The sequence below is a fragment of the Dermacentor albipictus genome, chromosome 3, assembly GCF_038994185.2.
Source record: "Dermacentor albipictus isolate Rhodes 1998 colony chromosome 3, USDA_Dalb.pri_finalv2, whole genome shotgun sequence".
NCBI lineage: Eukaryota > Metazoa > Arthropoda > Arachnida > Ixodida > Ixodidae > Dermacentor > Dermacentor albipictus.
The window spans coordinates 121,836,455-121,856,492 of NC_091823.1; the positions used below are offsets into that span (position 1 = coordinate 121,836,455).

The following is a 20,038-nucleotide window of genomic DNA, read 5'->3' on the forward strand; positions in this document are numbered from 1 at the left end:
TAGGGAGGCGCCGATTCTCTACTCTGCGGATAAGGTCTCAAAAGATTTACGACTGGCAGCAACATTGGATGACAACCTGGCCCCGAATCTTTTCGAGACAACAGAATTTGACAACCAGCGTGCTCTCTCCATGGAAGACAAGACATTCCTCAAGATAATGAATAGTGAATTCACCCAAGACAAATTAAACAATTGGGTCGCCCCTCTCCCCTTTCGCACACCGAGAAGTCGGCTTCCGAACAACAGAGAACAAGCTCTGTCTCGTCTGCTCTCGCTACGGCGTACCCTGCGAAAAAATCCTGAAACAAGGGAACGTTTCGTGAACTTCATGAACGAGCTCTTCATCAAGGGTCATGCGGAGGAAGCTCCACCACTTCACGTGGACGAAGAATGTTGGTATCTGCCCATATTCGGCGTTCACCACCCCCAGAAGCCTGATCAAATCCGAGTCGTGTTTGACTCCAGCGCTCAGTATGAAGGGGTATCTCTGAACAACGTTCTCCTGACCGGCCCTGACCTGACGAATAACCTTGTGGGGATTTTGATACGCTTCCGGCAAGAACCAGTTGCGGTTACAGCGGACGTCCAGCAAATGTTCTACAGTTTCATGGTTCGCGAGGACCATCAGAACTACCTGAGGTTCCTCTGGTTTAAGGGCAACGATATCTCCAGAGAAATCATAGAGTGCCGAATGAAGGTTCACGTTTTCGGCAACAGCCCATCGCCAGCTGTTTCAACGTATGGCCTTCGACGGACTGCCCAACAAGCTGCCCCACGATTTGGCGAAGATGCCAGGAAGTTCGTTGAAAGAGATTTCTACGTCGATGATGCACTTAAGTCTCTTCCGAGCGAAGAAGATGCCATTAGTCTGCTGCAAAGAACACAGAAAATGCTTGCAACGGCTAACATAAGGCTGCACAAGATAGCTTCGAATAGGCAGAATGTGCTGAATGCATTTCCTCGAGAGGACCACGCCCAGGGACTGAAGAACCTCGACTTCGGCACAGACGCGTCGCTTACGCAGAGAAGTCTCGGTCTGCTGTGGGACATAGGCGACGACAGCTTCATCTTCAGGGCTCCTCGTCAGGACAGGCCATATACGCGGCGAGGAGTCCTGTCGACCGTCAACAGCCTTTACGATCCACTAGGGTTTGTGGCTCCAATAACGGTTCAAGGCAAGTACCTTCTCCGTGACCTCGTGACGAAGGGTTATGACTGGGACACACCGCTTTCGGACGAGAAAAAGCAGAGATGGGACGAGTGGAAGAACTCTCTCCAGACACTACAACACCTTCACGTGCGAAGAACGTATGCGCCAGTCTCGACGCTTGAAGCCGAAAGCAGGGACATTCATGTATTTTCAGACGCGTCCACAAGGGCCGTCGCAGCTGTGGCATATCTCCGCGTGACTGACAAGCAAGGAAACAGACACGTCGGATTTGTCATGGGAAAGGCCAAGCTTGCTCCACAACCAGAACACACCATCCCAAGGCTTGAGTTGTGTGCAGCAGTGCTTGCTGTAGAGATGACCGATTCTATACTGCGAGAATTCGACTTCCAGCCGAACTCGGTCACGTTCTACACGGATAGCAAAGTGGTCTTGGGTTACATATACAACGAAACAAGAAGGTTCTACGTGTATGTGGCCAACAGGGTGCAGCGGGTACGTAGCAGCACGCAACCTGAACAATGGAAATACGTTCACACAGACGAAAATCCAGCAGACCACGCCACTAGAGCGATTCCAGCGGCACAGCTTAAGAGCACGAACTGGTTGTGCGGACCTGATTTTCTCTCACGACGAGAAGAGGAAGCACGGTCGTCGAGCTTCATCCTCTTAAATCCTGACGAAGACAAAGAAATACGCCCTGAAGTCTGCACTCTGGCGACGGAGGTGAACAAACGACAGCGACTCGGAGCTGAACGCTTTCATAGACTCTCGAACTGGAAATCTCTCACTCGTGCTGTAGCAAGTCTGATCCAGGTTGCCCATCGCGCAAAGAACGCATCACAAGGAGAGGTAGCTCCCGTTGAGGCGCTCTCCAAAGCCAGGCTCGTCATCATTCGCGCAGTACAGCAGGACGCATTTTATGAAGAGATATGCTGTATCCAGAGAGGAGAGCAGGTTCACAAGACAAGCTCGCTTCGAAAGCTTGACCCATTCTTAGACGCCAACGGCTTGATCTGCGTCGGCGGCCGCTTGAACAGAAGCGACCTTCCAGACGATGAGAAACACCCTCTCTTATTGCCAGGTCGGCACCATGTGGCGATGCTTCTCGTGCGCCACCACCATGAATGCGTGCAACACCAGGGCCGACACTTCACAGAAGGAGCCGTACGAGCTGCTGGGTATTGGATCGTCGGAGGTAAAAGGTGCATCTCATCCGTGCTGCAAGCATGCATTTCATGCAAGAAGCTGCGAGGGCGCTTTCACGACCAGAAGATGGCTGACCTTCCAGCAGACCGAATCAGCACAGATCCTCCTTTCACGAATGTTGGAATCGATGTTTTTGGTCCCTGGATGATTGCCTCTCGCCGAACGAGAGGTGGTGTTGCAAACAGCAAGCGCTGGGCAGTCATGTTCACTTGCTTAAGCATTCACGCAGTGCACATTGAGCTGATCGAATCAATGGATACATCGAGTTTCATTAATGCCTTCCGAAGGTTCCTAGCAGTGCGAGGGCCCGTCAAGCTAATACGCTCTGACTGCGGGACCAATTTTATCGGAGCTTGCAGAGAACTTGGGATCAGCGCAGAGGGCATTCATCGCTCACAAATAGGCAAGTTCCTCAGCGGAAACGGCTGCAAATGGATATTCAATCCACCGCACGCGTCCCATATGGGCGGTGCGTGGGAGCGGATGATCGGCATTGCACGCCGCATTCTTGACTCAATGCTCATGCAGTCACGTCATCAACGACTCACGCATGACATTCTTGCAACCTTTTTGGCAGAAGTTGCGGCCATCATTAATGCCAGGCCCATAACTCCTACTTCGTCTGACCCCGAAGATCCCACAATCCTAACTCCGGCGACACTCTTAACCCAAAAACACGGAAGCGCATCTGTAACAACTGGGCAGTTAGATACAAGCAACCTCTACAAACGGTATTGGCGTCTCGTGCAAAACCTGGCTGACGAGTTCTGGAAGCGCTGGCGCACAACGTATGTCACTACTTTGCAACAACGCCGAAAATGGCAAGCAGCAAAACCCGACCTCAAAGAAGGCGACGTCGTTCTACTCAGGGATAAAGAAGCAACCCGCAACGACTGGACCGTCGGAGTGATTACACGAAGCCTGCCCAGCGCAGATGGAAGGGTGCGCAAGGTCGAGCTGAAAACAGCCAAAGACGGGGTTGTGAAAACATTCTTCCGACCAACAACAGAAGTTGTGCGTTTGCTGTGACCGTGATATAGTGGTGGCGTCTTAACAACGAAAGACACCAGACGGGGAGTGTTCTGTGCGCATCGCGAATGCACGGCCAGACTTTTCTTTCAAGAGGGAAGCGAGCCTTCTTTACTTTAATGGCTTTCTCTTTCACTGGCCCCCCGCGGACTCCAAGCTGTGCGCGAGAGAAAGGACCCCGCTCCCTCCGTTCGGTTCCTGAATGTGACCCATTGACGACGCTTCGGGGTGTCGGCTGTTGTTTCCCGTGCCTGGGGGCGGCGACGGGGATGGAAACCGCAGTTGGAAAAGCGCGGGACGGGCAGACTCGCCCCACCAGCCCTAGAGACCGGACCACTTTTTTACGGGGCTAAAACTGAACGTTTTGTGTATTTTTAACTTGCCTTTTTGACCTTCTCAGTGTAATTAAAGTTTGTTTTAAATGTTCAACTGCGTTCGACCCGTTATCTAGCTGGACAGCGGACGCTTTGATCCTGTCAAGTGCGATCCGCGAGGCCAGCATAAGCACAGTTCTAGTGGAAGTACCTCGAGTTTACGTAAGAGAAAATGAAGGTAGCCAATATTCCAGCTGACATTAGCAGGAAGAAAGACATGCGTAGGGCGCATAACTAGCGGTCTGTCAGCGTTACAGAATGAGTGTCAAGAGAAGGGAAGTGCAATCGAGGACAGCAGAAAACCAGGTGCTGCGATAAAGAAATTTTCAGGCACTAGATAGGTCAGCTGGCACAAGAGAACAGTAATGGGAGATCACTGGGAGAAACAGTCATGCTGCAGTAGACATTGACTAGGTAATGATGACCTTGGGCATTTAGCTTTCAAAGGCATAACACAGCCAATCTTTCCTGCCACTTCCCAAGAATTTTCCTCGACCTAATGGTTTGAGCTATTTATTGAAAGATCAGCTGCCTCTTGCTAAGTAATGGGGCACAAAGTCGATACATGCCTCACAACACTACAAAGATGTGCATGTTGTAGGACCAAGTGTTTTTGTAGCAATGGTGCAAGCACAAGGGGACGGGGGTATTGGAGTAACATTTGCTGCCATATGTATGTATCCAATTCCTCATTCTTTTTACATAGTAGAAAGTGCACAATATATGTTTTGACTCATGGCCAGTGGCTAGCTGGGGGTATAGATACACAGAACTGGTGTTGTAGTGCTAGTAAGAGCAGCGTTTCACGTGATGGCAAACTGACACAGAAACTCTATTTGAATTAATGGATAACCAACTAAGTTAGAGTGAACATATATTTTAGTAGTAAATAAAACTGCAAAAGAAAAATGCATGTGAGCTAAATTTAGCCCACAAGAGGTGTAAAATGCATACATGCCAACCTGGGAATGTGGAAATTCAGGAGCTTCACCTAGCTAGAGGGTGAATAACAACAGAAGAAAAAAAAAATTGCTCTTTTCTTTCTGGGCCACAGCAACGTAGGTCTGGTTGGCTGAAAGTACAGTAATTAAAAATTCTGGTGCTTGTACTGTGACCATACCGTGTGTATACTAATTACGGAACACGTACTGGGCCCCATCATAGTCTCATATATGGGGCACGCAAGGTGGGTGAAAGAAGGGCTCTAGTTCTCACAGCCACGTCGGAAACAGCTGACTGGTTGCCAGTACAGATATTAGAAATCTTTGCCTTCATACTGTAACTGGAAACGGCAGGTGTATTGACTTTTTTCATGGTGATCTCATGGGCGCTGCCATGTTTGATCACGTGGTGACCCGTCCATTGCCTGCCTCGGCTACCTCCGTTGCCTCTGTATTTACGATGAATGTACATGACACCGGAGCTGCACTGAAAACCTCTGTTTCAGCGGATATCATAGACGATGACTATAGGTGGACAACATGTGAAGCGTTAGCTACAGCTTCAAAGGACATGTAAGCGCTTTCGGAGCTCATTACGGTTTTTTCCAAATGGGTCGAGCAGCATTTACAGTGCTTATAATAAAAGCGGGGCTAAAAATGCATTCCAAGCTATATCATATCTTTCCGCTTATTAATTGAATCAGTGTCACTGTGTTTAGCTCTTGGTTCTTTATTTAGCAGATACTTTTAAGCAGTGGCTTTTCACATTTCTGACTCGGTAAAGTTCCCCGGGCGGTCACTGTCTGATTGTTTATTTCATGCCTGATCGCTCGTCGGTGTGCTCAGTTGTGATAGATTTGTTCTTACTGGGCACAAGGCTTGTAACATAATGTTCTGCATGTTGTAATAGCTTGTAGCAAATGCTTATTACCTCTAGTCACTCTCTTACTGTGTGGACCATTACGAAACATTCAGCTTCGAACATTAACGTGCTGTCGGTGTAGTTACCGTTAAACATGCTTCGGCACATTGATTCAAGTGTGCGGCCGTTCGCTTACTTGATACGTTGGCAATAGGATGTGCATAAGTTTTTGTCTTAGCTGGGGTGGATGTGTGTAGATAACATGTGAGAAACTTGCTATATGGCAAGAAGCAGCGCTACTCCCTTTGTCACCGTATAACGAGCGGTACTCACTCCTGCTGATGTTCCAGGGTTGAAGTCCTTTCCTGAGTGGTTAGCACTAGAGCGCTGGCATATGAGCGAATTTTTTAAGCCTCTAGGGAAGCCGTGCATCACGAAGAGCTGGCAACACAGTCAGTCCCTATGTAGCAGCGGTCCCTGGATTTGGGCACACAGATTCATTCCGTTCCTTAATATGCCAGTCACAATTTTGCAGCCAACTGTTGCACACTTCTTCACTCCACCACTCCATATTTTGCAGAACGAATGGTGCACAGTGCGTTAGCAAAAAAACCAGTTGTATTTCCAACAGCTGATCACACAGCAGCAGGGCAAGAGAGGTAATTATTTCGTATTCGTGCGCTTTCGCTGAGGCAACGTGCAGTGCACTGCCGAAAGCGCCATCTCGTTTCTCTAAAGCAAACTGCTTTGCAAAAAGGGTCAATGATAAAGAAAAGCATACTCTGTCCTGTAACAATGCCTCTTCTACTAGTAATATGCTTCACCGCATAACATTGCTATGTTGCCTAAAAGCTGACTTTAGAGAACCGGCCATTATGCAATGCATATTAGACCTCTACCTCACGCGCTTACCTCAACGCATGTCTTGATCTGAAGAGAACTGAGTTAGGGCTCCACTAACACAAAAATGGTTTGGATTTAAATCTGACCTATGCTAGCTACCTAGCGCATAATGGCAATTACTATGAGGCTGTGCTGCTTGACGCTTCTTTTCTTTAGATGCGTTGGAATTCTCTGGGTACTTCACGCATTTTACAGAGAATTTCATTGTATATATGATTGTATCAAACTGTTTTCCTGTGGGTAGCACATCGGGCCGCTGTGCTAAGGTAGCAGGGTACGAAACCAATCATTGGAACAACTTGGATCACTGCAAGGAGGTAGTATACTTAGGCTAAGCCACTGAGTATGCAATGTGCACATATGTGCTACTCTCCAATGAACCTCTGTTATACTGAGATGGGTCACTGTAGGTGCAGGACTAAGTAGATATCACTGTTTAAAGGAACTCTGACACCGACTTGGAGTACTTGGTATGTGCCTTCTAACATTGGTCTTCTAACAAGCACGATGTGCTTAGATTGACCAGCAAACATGATCTGTCAAAATGTATTTGCAATAAACTCTGATTTGATTTGATTTGCCACTTGGTCTGTGCTGGTCTCCATTAATCCATCTTTTATACCAACTTGCGTCACAGGGTATGTGCCAGTAGGTGTGTGCCGCTCTTCACTGAACGTCATTGACGCCAACCTGGTTAATTAGTTACATGCCACTGGGAATGTACCGCTCTATAATGTGTACATACGTGCCACTCTTCAACAAACTTTCACGCCGACATGGGTCACTGACGCTGACTTGGAACACTGGGTACGTGCTACGCAGTTTGTGCTGAGGGAACTTGAGCCACTAGGTATTTGTAAGCAGGTGTGTGCCGCTTTTCAATGAACGTCTTTGACACCAACTTGAGTAACAGGCTGTATTACGCTCCACAACGCCAAAAAATATCCTTTAAATTCCCCTGATGCCGAGTGGAATCAAGCCCACATCTAAGGATTCGTCACGGACGACAACACAATGTATTAACAGGCTGCGCCACAAATGCACTGGGTATGTGTCACTTTTCAATGTACGCTTTTCCGCCTGCTTGATTCGGTACAAATGGTAAAGAATGCTCCAATAACCACCAGCCCGAGCTCGTGTACCCTATGTACCAGATGTGTAGTGCCGCTGAATTGTCAGTTGCAGCTTTATCAACATCCTACATAACAATTGCATGAATCAGCGGGCTAAAAAATTGAACTTGCTAAGTGGTCGTTAAATTACTTGTCTTAGCAGAAATTTTCATGTGCTCGTGCGGTGCGCTTATCTCAGATCATGGTTTGTGTTTTGTCAGTATACCAGCTAACTTTAGCCGGAGTTTAAAAACGGACAAGGTAATGTTGGACAGAACCAAGGTAATGTTGTAACGTTTGTAACGGTAAGGTAATGTTGTAAGATAACGCAAAGTGCGTCGAGCGGCCAGTCGTGCAGCAATTTTGCGTGTATTCATGGGCTTCTTTCACGCTCATGAAGACGCTTTTATGTAGCACGTATTGAGCAACAGAAAGCTATTTCAGTATAGTTTTTCATGTTGCTCTACAATTTTCCCATTGACACTCTTGAAGTAATTATAATATTTGAGAAGCTGATTAGTTAACCAAGACCAATTATCTAATTAGGCAGAATGAAAAAAAATTGAGCATCTCCAAGCAATGGCAAACATTACCGTGGTTATATACAGCTACGTAGCATTCGCATATTTTTAAACTCTGGCTAAAGTTAGCTGGGACACCTTTTATACAGTGTTCCATTTATCAGTTTTGTATCGTTTGACTTCATGTCAGTAATACAGTGTCTTGTTCTAGCTCCACAGAATTTTAGAAAAAGGTGAATATTGTGAGGATATTTCCCGATATTCTATTAGTTTTTGTGTTTGTTACCACTAGGAACTCTGTATAGTGCAAAATATGGCAATTAATTACGATATGTTAACAGCTTAATTAGCAATTATAGAGGAAATTCGGGAATTGAGGACCCACAGTCACATTATTAACTCATCAAAAGCTTCTCTAAACCAAATCGTCTTGGGTGTTAGAGCCCGCAGTTATTTGGCACTATGGGAGGCCCAATATGGCAGTATCGAAAGAAATATGAAATTGTGCACTGTTGACGTCGATCTTTCTGTTCTCTCCACTTCGAGTGGAGATCAACAGTAGCTCAAGCTTTAGCTGGCACGGGCTTCATCGCGGCCTTCTCGTTTTCTTTTTTTTGCAAGGTGATGCCAGGAATCGATGCGAAGCGTGCTCGATAACGTTCACAACCTTGTGGCGGTACCGCAGCTAGAATAATCAAATTTGCCAATAGCAGCAAATAAAGGCTTTATGAATAAGAATTAAGAGGATTTGTATTTGCCATAGCTTTGGCTGCCACGCAGCAGGGAAGCAGGTGGCGTTTTCTGAAAGTGTTTAATTTAATGACATACTTAATTTTCGTTTGGGTTCAAGGCTACCCACAGCCAAATTACTACACGCCATAGTACATACGACAATTTTTGGGAAGTTGTTTTTGGGCAACATCCGGCTATCGGCATTCAATTTTACGAATGAAATATTGCCTCTAAAATCACTAATTAAAACTTTATTAAAATGTCTTTGTTACTTGTGAGCCATATTTTCCACGATGCCGCATCTGTATTGGCTGGCAAGCCTTACAGTCTGACAGATGTGCAAATGCGCTTATCACAAGTTATCATTGCAGCACCATGTGTTCTTCGGTGCAGAAAATAAAACGGCGTGTGTACCTGCTACGTTCGCGAACTCTGGGAACGATAGCGAGGGGGGGGGAAAAGGGGGGCAAGCACGGAATCCAAGACGGCTGTGCTGGCGCTGAAACATCACCCCCCCCCCTCGCCAGAAACTTTCCATATCCTCGCCTTCCTTATTACAATCAGAGGGAGGGGTGCGTGCGACAGAAGACCAAAGCCCCGGGTGCCAGACAGACAGACAGAAAAACTTTATTCATAGCAAGTGAGTTTGGACCCCTCTGGGTCCCTGGACCATTGCGCGGTCCCGCACTATGTCAAGACGTTCATGCTCCTTTTGTTCATGATGTCGGCAGCTTGAGCCACTGCAGTAAGCTGTGATGTCGGGTCCGTAGACGAGAGCAGGTCCTCCCAGCTTGAGATGGCGGGCTGTCCCTGTGGGGGAGGATCGGCAGGGCAGCCAAAAAGGATGTGGGAGAGTGTGGCGTGAGGGTCTCCGCATAGGGAGCATGTAGGGGAGATGCCACAGTAGTGGGATAGCAGCTGAGGGGATGGGAGAGAGCGGGTCTGGAGGCGTCTCCAGAGGATCTGTTGGGAGTGTGTCAGGCAGGGGTGGGGAGGAGGGTAAGTCCGACGGTCCAAAGGGGGAATTAGCGTGAGCTCCGCAAAGCTGTGCACCCGCTCCTTCGAGAAACCCGGATCGAGGCTGTCCTGAGCCCGGCAAATTAAACCTCGGGCCAATTTATCGGCAGCTTCGTTTCCGGGGTTCCCAGAGTGAGCCGGCACCCACCGGAGCTCTTACCTGCGTGGTAAATTCTGGGTGGGGATGTTCAACAAGTTCCAGGCAGGGTTGTGAATTCTGCCTCTGGCAAAATTGGACAAAGCAGTCTTTGAATCGCTAAAAATGTATTCAGCATCCGAAGGGGCAAGGGCTAAGGCGATGGCGGTCTCCTCTGCTTCCTCAGGTGTAGAGTCCGAGGGAAGATGGTGAGTTAGGGGTCGGGATAAGGTTGGGTTGTAAGCAACTGCTACAGCTTCATGCGTTGTACATGCGGCGTCTACCCAGATGGCTTTCTCGACTTGTCCGTAATACTTGTGGAGGGAATTTGCGCGAGCTACGCAGCGAGAGATGTGATACTGGTGATGGACATTTCGAGGAAGGGGTTTCACTACAAGGGGTGTATGAATGTGTCGAGGAATGGCCATAAGGGTTGACTGACTAGCGGGTATGTTGATGCGAAGGGAGGCGAGGATATGGCGGCCAGTGGCGCTCGCAGCAAGTCTTAAATACTGCGTCTGAAGGTGTGCCTCAACTAGTTCAGGAAGGGTGTTATGCATGCCTAGTGCAAGGAGTTTGGCTGTGCTAGTACTGCGAGGTAGGTTGAGGGCTGCCTTAGCTGCAAGGCGGATTGTGGCGTACACGCACTCGGTTTCCGTGCAGTTCAGCTTGAGATATGGAGTGGCGTACAGAATGCGGCTAAGCGTAAAAGTATGTACCACTTTCGTGTTGTCTGCTTCGTCTAAACCCTTGTGCAGGGAAGATACGCGGCGTAGAAGCTGCAACACTGATTGCGTGGATGCCTTGAGTGTTTTAAGGGTATGGTCATAGCATCCGGAATCCTGCAGGTAGAGTCCAAGGATGCGCAGGGTGGGAGTGATGGGGATAGGGGATTCTTGTAAAGTGATTTGGATGGGTGAGTTAGCGGCAGATTTTGGTGTAATTAGGAGGAGCGCGGACTTGGAGGGGGAACACTCGAGTCTAATAGATGATACGTGAGCGGAGATCGTGTCGATTGCTAATTGTAGAGTTTCCTCAATTTCCCCGTCTGAGCCATGAGTCGTCCATGCGGTAATATCATCAGCGTACAGAGTATGTTTTAGGTGTGGGTTGAGATTGAGCTTGTGGGCTAAGGGGATGAGAGCAATGTTAAATAGAAGGGGGGAGAGGACCGCGCCTTGCAGGGTTCCAAATTCACCGAGTGTATAAGAGGGTGTGCTGAGCTGATCACTGTGCGAGGAGGCAGTGCGGCCAGAAAGGAAGGCGCGAACGCAGTTGTAGGTCTTAGGGCCTACCTGTAGTTCCTGCAGTTCCCGTAAGATGGCAGCATGTCGAATTCTGTCAAATGCCTTAATGAGGTCAACCACCAGGATGGCTTTAGTAAGATGGGGGATGGTATCATCAAGCACATCGTGCGTAATTTGAAGTAGGGCATCCTGCGCAGATAGATGCGCACGAAAGCCCACCATACTGTGGGGGAAAAGGTGATTTTCTTCCATGTACATTGTCAGTCGGGCAAGGATTATGTGCTCAAAGGTCTTGCCAAGTCAAGATGTAAGAGAAATGGGGCAGATGTTCTCGAATGCTGGGAGGCAGGGAGGGTACCTGCCTCCCAGCATTCATTAAAGTAGGTAACGAGGTGAGATATGGAGACATCAAGATTTCGGATGGCAGCATTAGTAATTTGATCTTCCCCGGGTGTGGTATTGCGCAATTTCAATAGGGCTGCGCGAAATTCAGATTCTGTAATAGGAGCGTCAAGCTGTGGTTGGGGTGAGCCCATGTACTCGGGATGTTTGCACGGAGGACCTGGGTGCATTTCACCTGTGCGAGGAAGGCGTCGGTGTCCTGCCAATGGTTATGAGTGAGGCGGTGAATGCTAAGACGCGTCTGAGTTTTAGATTGCGTGGGATCGAGCATAAGGCGTAACAGGTGCCAAGCGCGGGTTGTGGAGAGACTGCCTCGGAGGCCGTCACAAACTTGAGCCCAGTTAGCTTTGCAAAGAGTGGCACTATGGTGTTCTATTTGGGATTGAAGCAGGGTGAGTTTGAGTTTTAGTTTCCTGTTGTGCTTTTGAGTTCTCCACCTTCGCGTTATGTTCTCTTGAGCTTCAAGAAGGTGGGCGAGCTTACTGTCGATAACAGGGGTGTCTGGGGTAGTATCGAGCATTTGTGTATGTTGGCGAATGTCCTTCTGTAACTGAGTAGTCCAGGTGTCTAGGTCGAAGGGGCCCTGTGCTGACTGCGCTTGCCTAAATTTACAGAGCTGATCCCAATTAGTGTGCCTAGCGGTAAATTTGCGCTGAGGTCGGCGATAGTTCACCGCTATGCGAATCATGTGGTGCTCGCTGCCTACTGTGGCTTGCGTTCTTTCCCACTGTAGGTGAGCCAGGTTTCTATCACGCGTGAGGTCTGGGCTAGTATAGGCAGTAACACTGTTACCAACCTGCGTAGGTAGGCTAAAATTATTAAAGATGGTCAGGTGAAGTAATAGCGTATTATTGTATAAAACTGTGCCTCTGTGGTTGGTGTGTCGATAGCCCTAGCCCTAGCGCAGTTAAAGTCACCGGCAACCAGTAGGGGGTCTGATCCGGCCATTCGGGTTACGGATTTGAGGAGTGGAGCAAGTAGCTTAATCGGCTGTCGTGGGACAAGATAGCAGTTAAGCATGAACAGGGGAGATTGTGCAGGGGTGTGGGGTAAAATTTCGATGAAGGTGCGAGCAATAGGGAAGGTAACGTCGTGCTCTGCGTAATGCAAGGTGTTACAGACGTATGTAACCACCCGAGGAAGATCAGTGGAGTCAGAGGGGATAACAGCGTATCCTAGCCGTTGCCTGCAAACATTGGCATCCTGGATAGCGATAATGTCTGGTAGGGACAAAGAATTGGCGATAATCTGCTGCAGAGGGTCGCGCTTTCGCCGGAAGCCCCTGCAATTCCATTGAATAATTTGTAAGGAATTATGGTGCCTCGGAGGAGCCATGTTGAAGGGTGGCGGGGCGAAGAAGGAGTGCAGAAGGTGGGACTGCGGGAAAAGAGGCCGCTGAGAGTCCAGGCATAAGGTTAGCTAAACGCTCCTCAACCTTGGCCATGATGCTAGATATGACCCTATCCATTGTACCGGTAATGGTAGCTTCAATCATAGTCTGGCACTGTGCAGTGACCTGCGCAGTAATGCGCTCTGTGAACTTGGCTTCTAGGTTTTGGGCAAGGTCCTGAAAGTTGGCTTCCAGGTCTATAGGTTGGACTGGGCTCTCGTCAGGCCTCCTCTTTTTCTGAGGAGGTTGGTCGGACGGAGTGGATGAAGAAGATGGGGATGGTGGAGTGGGTGGTAGAGCAGGAGTGGAGGTAGAGAGGGCTGCCTTGAGCTGCCTTACCTCATCCCGCAGAGCCTTCACGTCCGAGTCCTGTGAGGTCATGATGTTCGTCTTGGCAACCTTGGAAGCCCATGTAGAGGTAGACGGGAGGGTCATGCTAAGCGGGGGAAAGTCCTTCTTGGTAGGGAACTTTGTCTTCTGGGGCGGTGGGCTAAGTCGTTTGGTGGCGGCATTTCTTGCCTTGCACGAGCCGGTGCCCGTGAGGTGCTGCCCCCCACAGAGAATGCAGATCGGTATGCAGGAGGGAACATCTTGCAACTCATGCTTGTCCCCGCACCGCGGGCAGAGACAACTTTTTGGGTGGGGGCACACGTCGTATCTGTGGCCCAGACAACGACAATTTGTGCACGCATCTGGACTTCCCTTGTTCGTCGTGCATCTATGCACTACACTCATGTAGCGTATGGTGCGAGTCACTGGGCCATGCGCAAATGTGATCAATATGGAAAGGATCCTACCCATTCTGCGGGCTGCGATGATATCAGCTTCTGGGTTGCGATTCTGGAAGTCTTGTAGCATCTCTTCCCGTGTTTCCGCCCAGTAGGCTTGCGAGATGACTCCGCGCGCAGCAGCGGACGGCGGTGCGATGTAGGCGGCGACGGGGTAACTGGTTTCTTGAAGGACCACTTCCTTGAGTTGGACGAGGTGAAGGGCCGTTGACTCGTGAGGTGTAGCGACCGTGAAGGTGTTGATCGTCGGGTGAATCCGGAGGTGAAACTCTCCTAGGTCCCGGTCAGCGGCGGTGACTCGCAAAGCTTTCATGAGGTGCTGCGCCATGGCTCCGTTCAAAGCGAGGCCTCCTCTTGGTCGGAAGACTACCCTTATAGTGCCGGGAGGGAGTGAAGCAAGTTGCCTACTTCGCAATGCGATTGCGTGCGTCACGCGCAGCTGTTGTTGAGCACGGTATGTCGGCTTGAAGGTCGCAGGGGCAGTGTCGGCCGGAGCACCGACGGCGGGCGCGGCAGGCTTATCTCGAACAGAGGCTGCATGAGGAGGCACAACCAGCGTTTCCGGGCTTGGTTTGCCTCCCTTATACGCGCAGAGTATCGTGGTCCACTCACTGGGTCTGAACGTTGTCGGGTCGAGGTCTTCGCCCTGCGATTGCACCTCCATGGCTGTTAGGGGTGGGTGCGCTACCAGTGATTGGCCTAGCCTCTAGCGAGGCAAGACCAAGTGCGGCGGCTGGCCAGGAGCAAACTTTCCGACATCGATATGGTCCAAAAAAGGTTCGGATGTAGATTTAGCGGTCGGCAGCGGCGCAAACGAAGGGTATCCGTGCGTATTCCGTGGTGACTGGCACACACAGCGCACGACACCTCGGGAGGCCTGGGCAGGGGGCGACGGGCAAAGCTCACGTCGGATCGGTTCGGAGTGCGCGCCGACGGCACGTACGTTCTCTTCGGGCAGATTTCGGGGTCCGGAGAGCGCCGACGGCGCGTCCGTTCACTTCGGGTGGCTGTGGTCGAGTCCGGGTCAGACGACCTAGCGACGCCACTGGTGATAACACCGTCGCCGCGCACCGCATGCTGTAGGTGCGAGTGAAAGCGCGCGAGGGGAGCCGATGGCGGCTCACCCCCGTATTCTTAAACACGCCTCCACTTGAAGCTTCTCCTCGACTCAGCCAAGTCGAGGCGACGGGGCTTCCTTCACTCAAGGCACCGTAGCGTTTCATGAACACTGCTTCACCTTTCCTCCACCAAGTAACGCCTTGAAAATGCGCCCTCGATTCAAGTGTATCGACCGAGAAAAGCGTCTGGTATCGAGACTATTCTTCAATGTGCTTATTAAAAGTCCAATTATTTAAGGCAAATATGTGTTTCAGTTCATTCGTCTTCCTAATCAAACAACTACACGGCGCCACCAGATGGCTGGATGGATGTTGTGAGCGTCCCCTTTGGAACGGGGCGGTGGCTTGCGCCACCAAGCTCTTGCTACTATGCTGCCTAATATCCTACCTAGGTTAACCAATGAAAAAAAAAACAATACACTATGAACTACCACGTCCAAATTTTCTGATAGCCTATTGCGAACTGTGCTTTTGTACGTCTCCGTCCTTTGTCGTTTCCCTACTCTTCTTCCACCAATCCTCCAATCGCCTCTTACTGATGTCTATTGCGGACCTGTTTGCTTTACCACTGCTCCTGCTGAACCCAAGGGCTTCAAGGAGGCCAGTGGTGCCTAAATCGACCGCTGGATAGACGTCTTCACATTCTAATAAAATATGCTCCGTCGTTTCCCTAGCTTTACCGCAGCAAGCACATGCTTCTTCTTCCTTCTTATATCTCGCTTTATAGGTGCGTGTTCTAAGGCATCCCGATCTCGCTTCGAAAAGTAATGTGCTTCCCTTTGAGTTATCATAAATGGTTTCTTTCCTAATTTCGTTTTTTCCCCTTAAGTAGTTACTCATGGCAGGTTTCTTTTCCATTGCCGCCACCCATGAGGTTAATTCAGCCTCTCTGACTTTCCGCTTGACCTTCTTTGTTGCTGTGTTGCCCACCCCACAGGCCGCATACTTGCTGGTAAGCTTCCTAGTTCTTTTCCTCCACTGTGAATCAATGTTTTGCCTGTACAGATACCTGAACACTCTCCCAGCCCATTTACTTTCCTCTATATTCCTCAGCCGTTCTTCATACTCAATTTTACTGCGAGCTTCCCTCACTTCAAAACTAGTCCAGCCCATATCCCCTTGCACAGCTTCATTTGTAGTCTTCCCGTGAGCGCCCAATGCGAGGCGACCCACTGACCTTTGGTACCCATCGAGTCCTGATTGTACCCCTGATTTAAAGCAAACAACCGCATTTCGAAAAGTAAGTCCTGGAACCATTACCCCTTTCCACATACCTCGGAGGACCTCGTACCTATTGTATCCCCATAGCGCTCTGTGCTTCATTATGGCTGCATTTCTCTTCCCCTTGACTGTTATGGTTTTTTCCTGTGTTTCCATATATCCGTTGCCTTCGTTTATCCATATACCAAGGTATTTATATTCTGTTACCCGAGGTATTTCTTGGCCCTGTATCTCCACTGTCTGTTCACTGTTTTCATTGAATACAATAACACCTGATTTTCTAACACTAAATTTCAAACCTAAATTGTTGCCTTCCTGTCCACAGATATTAGCCATACGTTGCAAATCACTTTGCTTGTTTGCGAGCAACACAATGTCGTCCGCATAAAATAAACCTGGGAGTTGCTGCTCTATTACTGTACCTGCCTGTTTGTATGAGAGATTAGGCCCGATATTACTTCCTTCTAGCGCCCTCTCCATCCTCACCATGTACATCATAAACAGCAGCGGGGATAAAGGGCACCCCTGCCTCAGTCCCTTGTTGATATGAACTTTCTCCGCGCTCCTCATCCCTTCCCATTCAACGCGAACAGTATTTTCTAGGTAAATCTCTCTCAAAAGCTGTATACAATCGTTACCTAAGCCTTCCCCTTCCAGAATATCCCACAAAATGCTGCGTTCTACGTTGTCGTATGCTCCTGTAATGTCCAAAAAGGCCACATACAACGGTCTGCTTTCTGCTTTTGATATTTCAATACACTGAGTAAGAACAAACAAGTTATCATCCAAACGCCTACCTATTCTAAAGCCATTCTGAAGCTCTCCCGAAATGCCATTATTTTCTGCCCATGCTTGAAGCTTTAATTTGATTGCCTGCATTGCTAGCCTGTATATTACCGATGTAATGGTCAACGGTCTATACGAGTGAATTCTGTCTTTCTCCCCCTTACCTTTATAAATTAAATTCATTCTACTTTGTCGCCAACTGTCTGGTATTCGTCTATCTTTTAAAGTTTTTTCAACTGCTTGCACGAGAGCTTCCTTACTTTTTGGTCCCAGTTCATTTATCAGCCTAACGGGAACCTCGTCTAGCCCTGTGGCTTTGCGCTTAGGAATTTTCTCTTCCGCTTTCTTCCAGTTTAAATTTGTAAGCACTAGCTCCTTTCCCCCTTGGATCTCTTTCATGCTCTTTTTTTCTTCAAATACAACCTCGTCCTTGCCTTGGAAAGATTCGGCTGTTACTTTTTGGATGTAATTTATTGCTGCTTCTCCTTCCAGTCTGTTTTCATCTTCGTCTAGGATATGTTGTGGTATTGTTGTTGACTTCCTGCCTAATAATTTTATGTGATTCCAAAATATTCTAGGTGCGGCCTTCTTTTTCTCACGTATTTCTGAAAACCAACTTTCACTTTCACCTTTTAATTTTGCTTGCACCAGTATTTGAATCATAGACTTTTTCTCCCGGTATATTTCCCATTTACTGGTTACTTCATCCTGTGGTAACTGCGCCTTCTTTGCCTGCCTGTGCTCTCGAGATGCTTTCTGTCGTTCGGCGATCGCTTCTCGTATCTCCTTGTTCCACCAGCTTTTCGGTTTCTTTTTTCCTTTCCAATGAACATGTTGTTTCTCTTTCCATATTTCTGTCGTTACTACACTTAGAAGCTCACCATATTCCCACCCCTTACTTGGCGACTTGCCAATTTCTTCCTCCACTCTAGTGACTATATTTGCTATTTGTTCAGCGTTCAAATTTGGAGTGGCCATTTTGCTTTCGTTGCTCTCTTTCCCAACTACATATCCCATTTTCAAAATGATGCGTTTATGGTCACTCCCTATGCTGCTAAACCCTTCCTCATCGATGACCATTTCTCTCAACTTATCATGAATTCCTTCTGTCATCAGACAGTAATCAATGGTCGATTGTCGGTTTCCCACTTCCCACGTGATCTGTCCTTCACACTTAGGCCCTGTATTCACGATCACGAGGTTATGTTGCTCGCAAAGGTCTAGCATTGACTTCCCGTTATTGTCGGTATAGCCATCTAAATCCTGTATGTGGGCATTCATGTCACCTAATAGAACTATCTCAGCACCATTCCCGAAACCCCTAATATCAGCGCTTATGCATTCCACTAACTCTTTATTCTTCTCTGTGCAACTTATTCCGGTCCACAAATACGTAACTCCAAGCCAAGTTTCTTTCCTACTCATTGTACCTGATAACCAAAGATGCTCTTGACGTTGTGAATTTACTCTTTTCCATTTGGCTCCCTGATGGATGAGCATTCCGACTCCCCCTCCCTTTCTTTCCGACTTAGTTCTGTTGCACCCTTCCCATACATAATTCTCAATAACTGGCGGCTCTTCTGAGTCTCTAAGGTGCGTTTCTGTAACTGCATACACCCCTATTTGTTCTCTATGTAACTGCTCCTCAATCTCTGCCCACTTTTCCTTTCTTCTGCCGCCCTGCATGTTTATGTAGCCTATTGCATGGCGAGCTCTTGTTCTTGCTTTCCTCCTTTTTCTCTTATCGACGGCGATGCTCTTCTGATGTTCCCCTAGGGGACCTTCTTTATTACTACCTACTCTGACCTCCTGAGCGCCCGCGGGCCCCCTAAAAAAGCAACAGCGCGACCCCCAAGTCGCCAGCCCACTTCTCGTGCTAGCCTGTAATTGAAGTGGATCCCATCTCGTTTAAAACCACCACAACTTCTCACTTCCCTGTTTACTTCGACAACCTCGAAGCCTTTCTCTCGGCTCATTTTCCATATTGCATCATTGGCAGCCATTACGCCTCTTCGTACGTGACTGTCACGCACAGGCACCTCCGGCACCGTGCACACCACGATCTGCACCTGAGGGGATAGCTCGCGCAAGTCGTCCACCCCCTTCGCCAAGCGCTGGGCTAGTCCTGGCCCTTTCCTGTTCAGGACGTCATTTAGCCCATCTGCTACTACGACAAGGTTGCGCACGTGGGCATTTTCCGTGAGCTTTTCTTTTGCTCGCTCCATGACAGAACCCAGTGTCTGCCCTGGAAATGTCCCTACCGCCACTCTTTTGTCGCCTTTCACCCTCTCCACAATTGCTTTTGAGCACCCAGCCATGTTTGAGTCGCCAGCGATAATCACCCTTTCACTCTCTCCTACCTCTCCCTGCTTCCCGGCTTCCTGTGGCTGCAGCGTCGCCTCACTCGGGGCGTGTTGCGCTGCTTCGCTATAGCTACGCCGATCCACCGGCGGCGAGCTGGCGACCGCTTGCTTTGGCACCCTGCCTCCCACTTCGCCCTCGCTTTGGTGTCCTGACCCGACATTATCCGCTGCCCGAGTCTCAAGAGCGTCGAGCCGCCTTTGCAGTTCGGCGCTCCTTTCTTTCGCCTCCCCAAGCTCGGCCACAGTTCTCACCAACTGCGCGGCCTGGGCCGCCTCCACCTTGACGAAATTTTCAACCTTCGCCTGCAGTGCTACCCGCTTCTCCTGCTCCTCCCTCAGGTTTGCCTTAAGCTCTTCAAACTTAGCCGCCCAATTCCCTTCCAGTTTTTGGACGGCTTCCCTGACGCCCTCGCACGACCTGCACGTGAAGCTAGACCCCACCGCTTCTGCTAAATTCTGGAATTCAGTCTCGTCGAGGAAGCACCAGCGCAGGCACTCGTCGCACTGCACTTGCTCCCCGTCCCCCGCGGCCTTCACGTTTTTCGATTTCATCGCTAGGCCTACGTCCCTAGGCCCAACGAGCAAGTTCGCCAAATCACTCACGCAAACCCGACCTCGACCGCTATCCCAAACAAAAACAAAGAATTATCACTCCCTACTCCATGTAAGAATCCGAAGAGCTAGCTGAAAGAACTACCCCCTAGGCCTAACGGGGGAGC

At 49.1% G+C, this 20,038-nt stretch overlaps 1 protein-coding gene across 1 annotated transcript; it reads right to left on the minus strand.

The window, feature by feature from the left end:
• Positions 1-9,459: 9,459 nt before the first annotated feature.
• Positions 9,460-15,204, minus strand: LOC139057569 (uncharacterized). The gene is made up of 2 exons (XM_070536010.1): positions 13,383-15,204; positions 9,460-9,661 (listed from the first exon to the last, which is right to left on the minus strand). Exons 1-2 carry the CDS (start codon positions 14,493-14,495, stop codon positions 9,539-9,541), a joined length of 1,236 nt encoding a protein of 411 aa, XP_070392111.1. The 5' UTR covers positions 14,496-15,204; the 3' UTR covers positions 9,460-9,538.
• Between the last annotated feature and the right edge of the window lie 4,834 nt (positions 15,205-20,038).

Coding starts and splice junctions, on each gene's coding strand:
- LOC139057569 (XM_070536010.1), bottom strand. CDS start 14,495: ATGGAGGTGCAATCGCAGGGCGAAGACCTCGACCCGACAACGTTCAGA. Junction 9,662..13,382: donor TGAAGGCTCTGCGGGATGAG/GTAAGGCAGCTC, acceptor CCTCCCCCACAG/GGACAGCCCGCCATCTCAAG.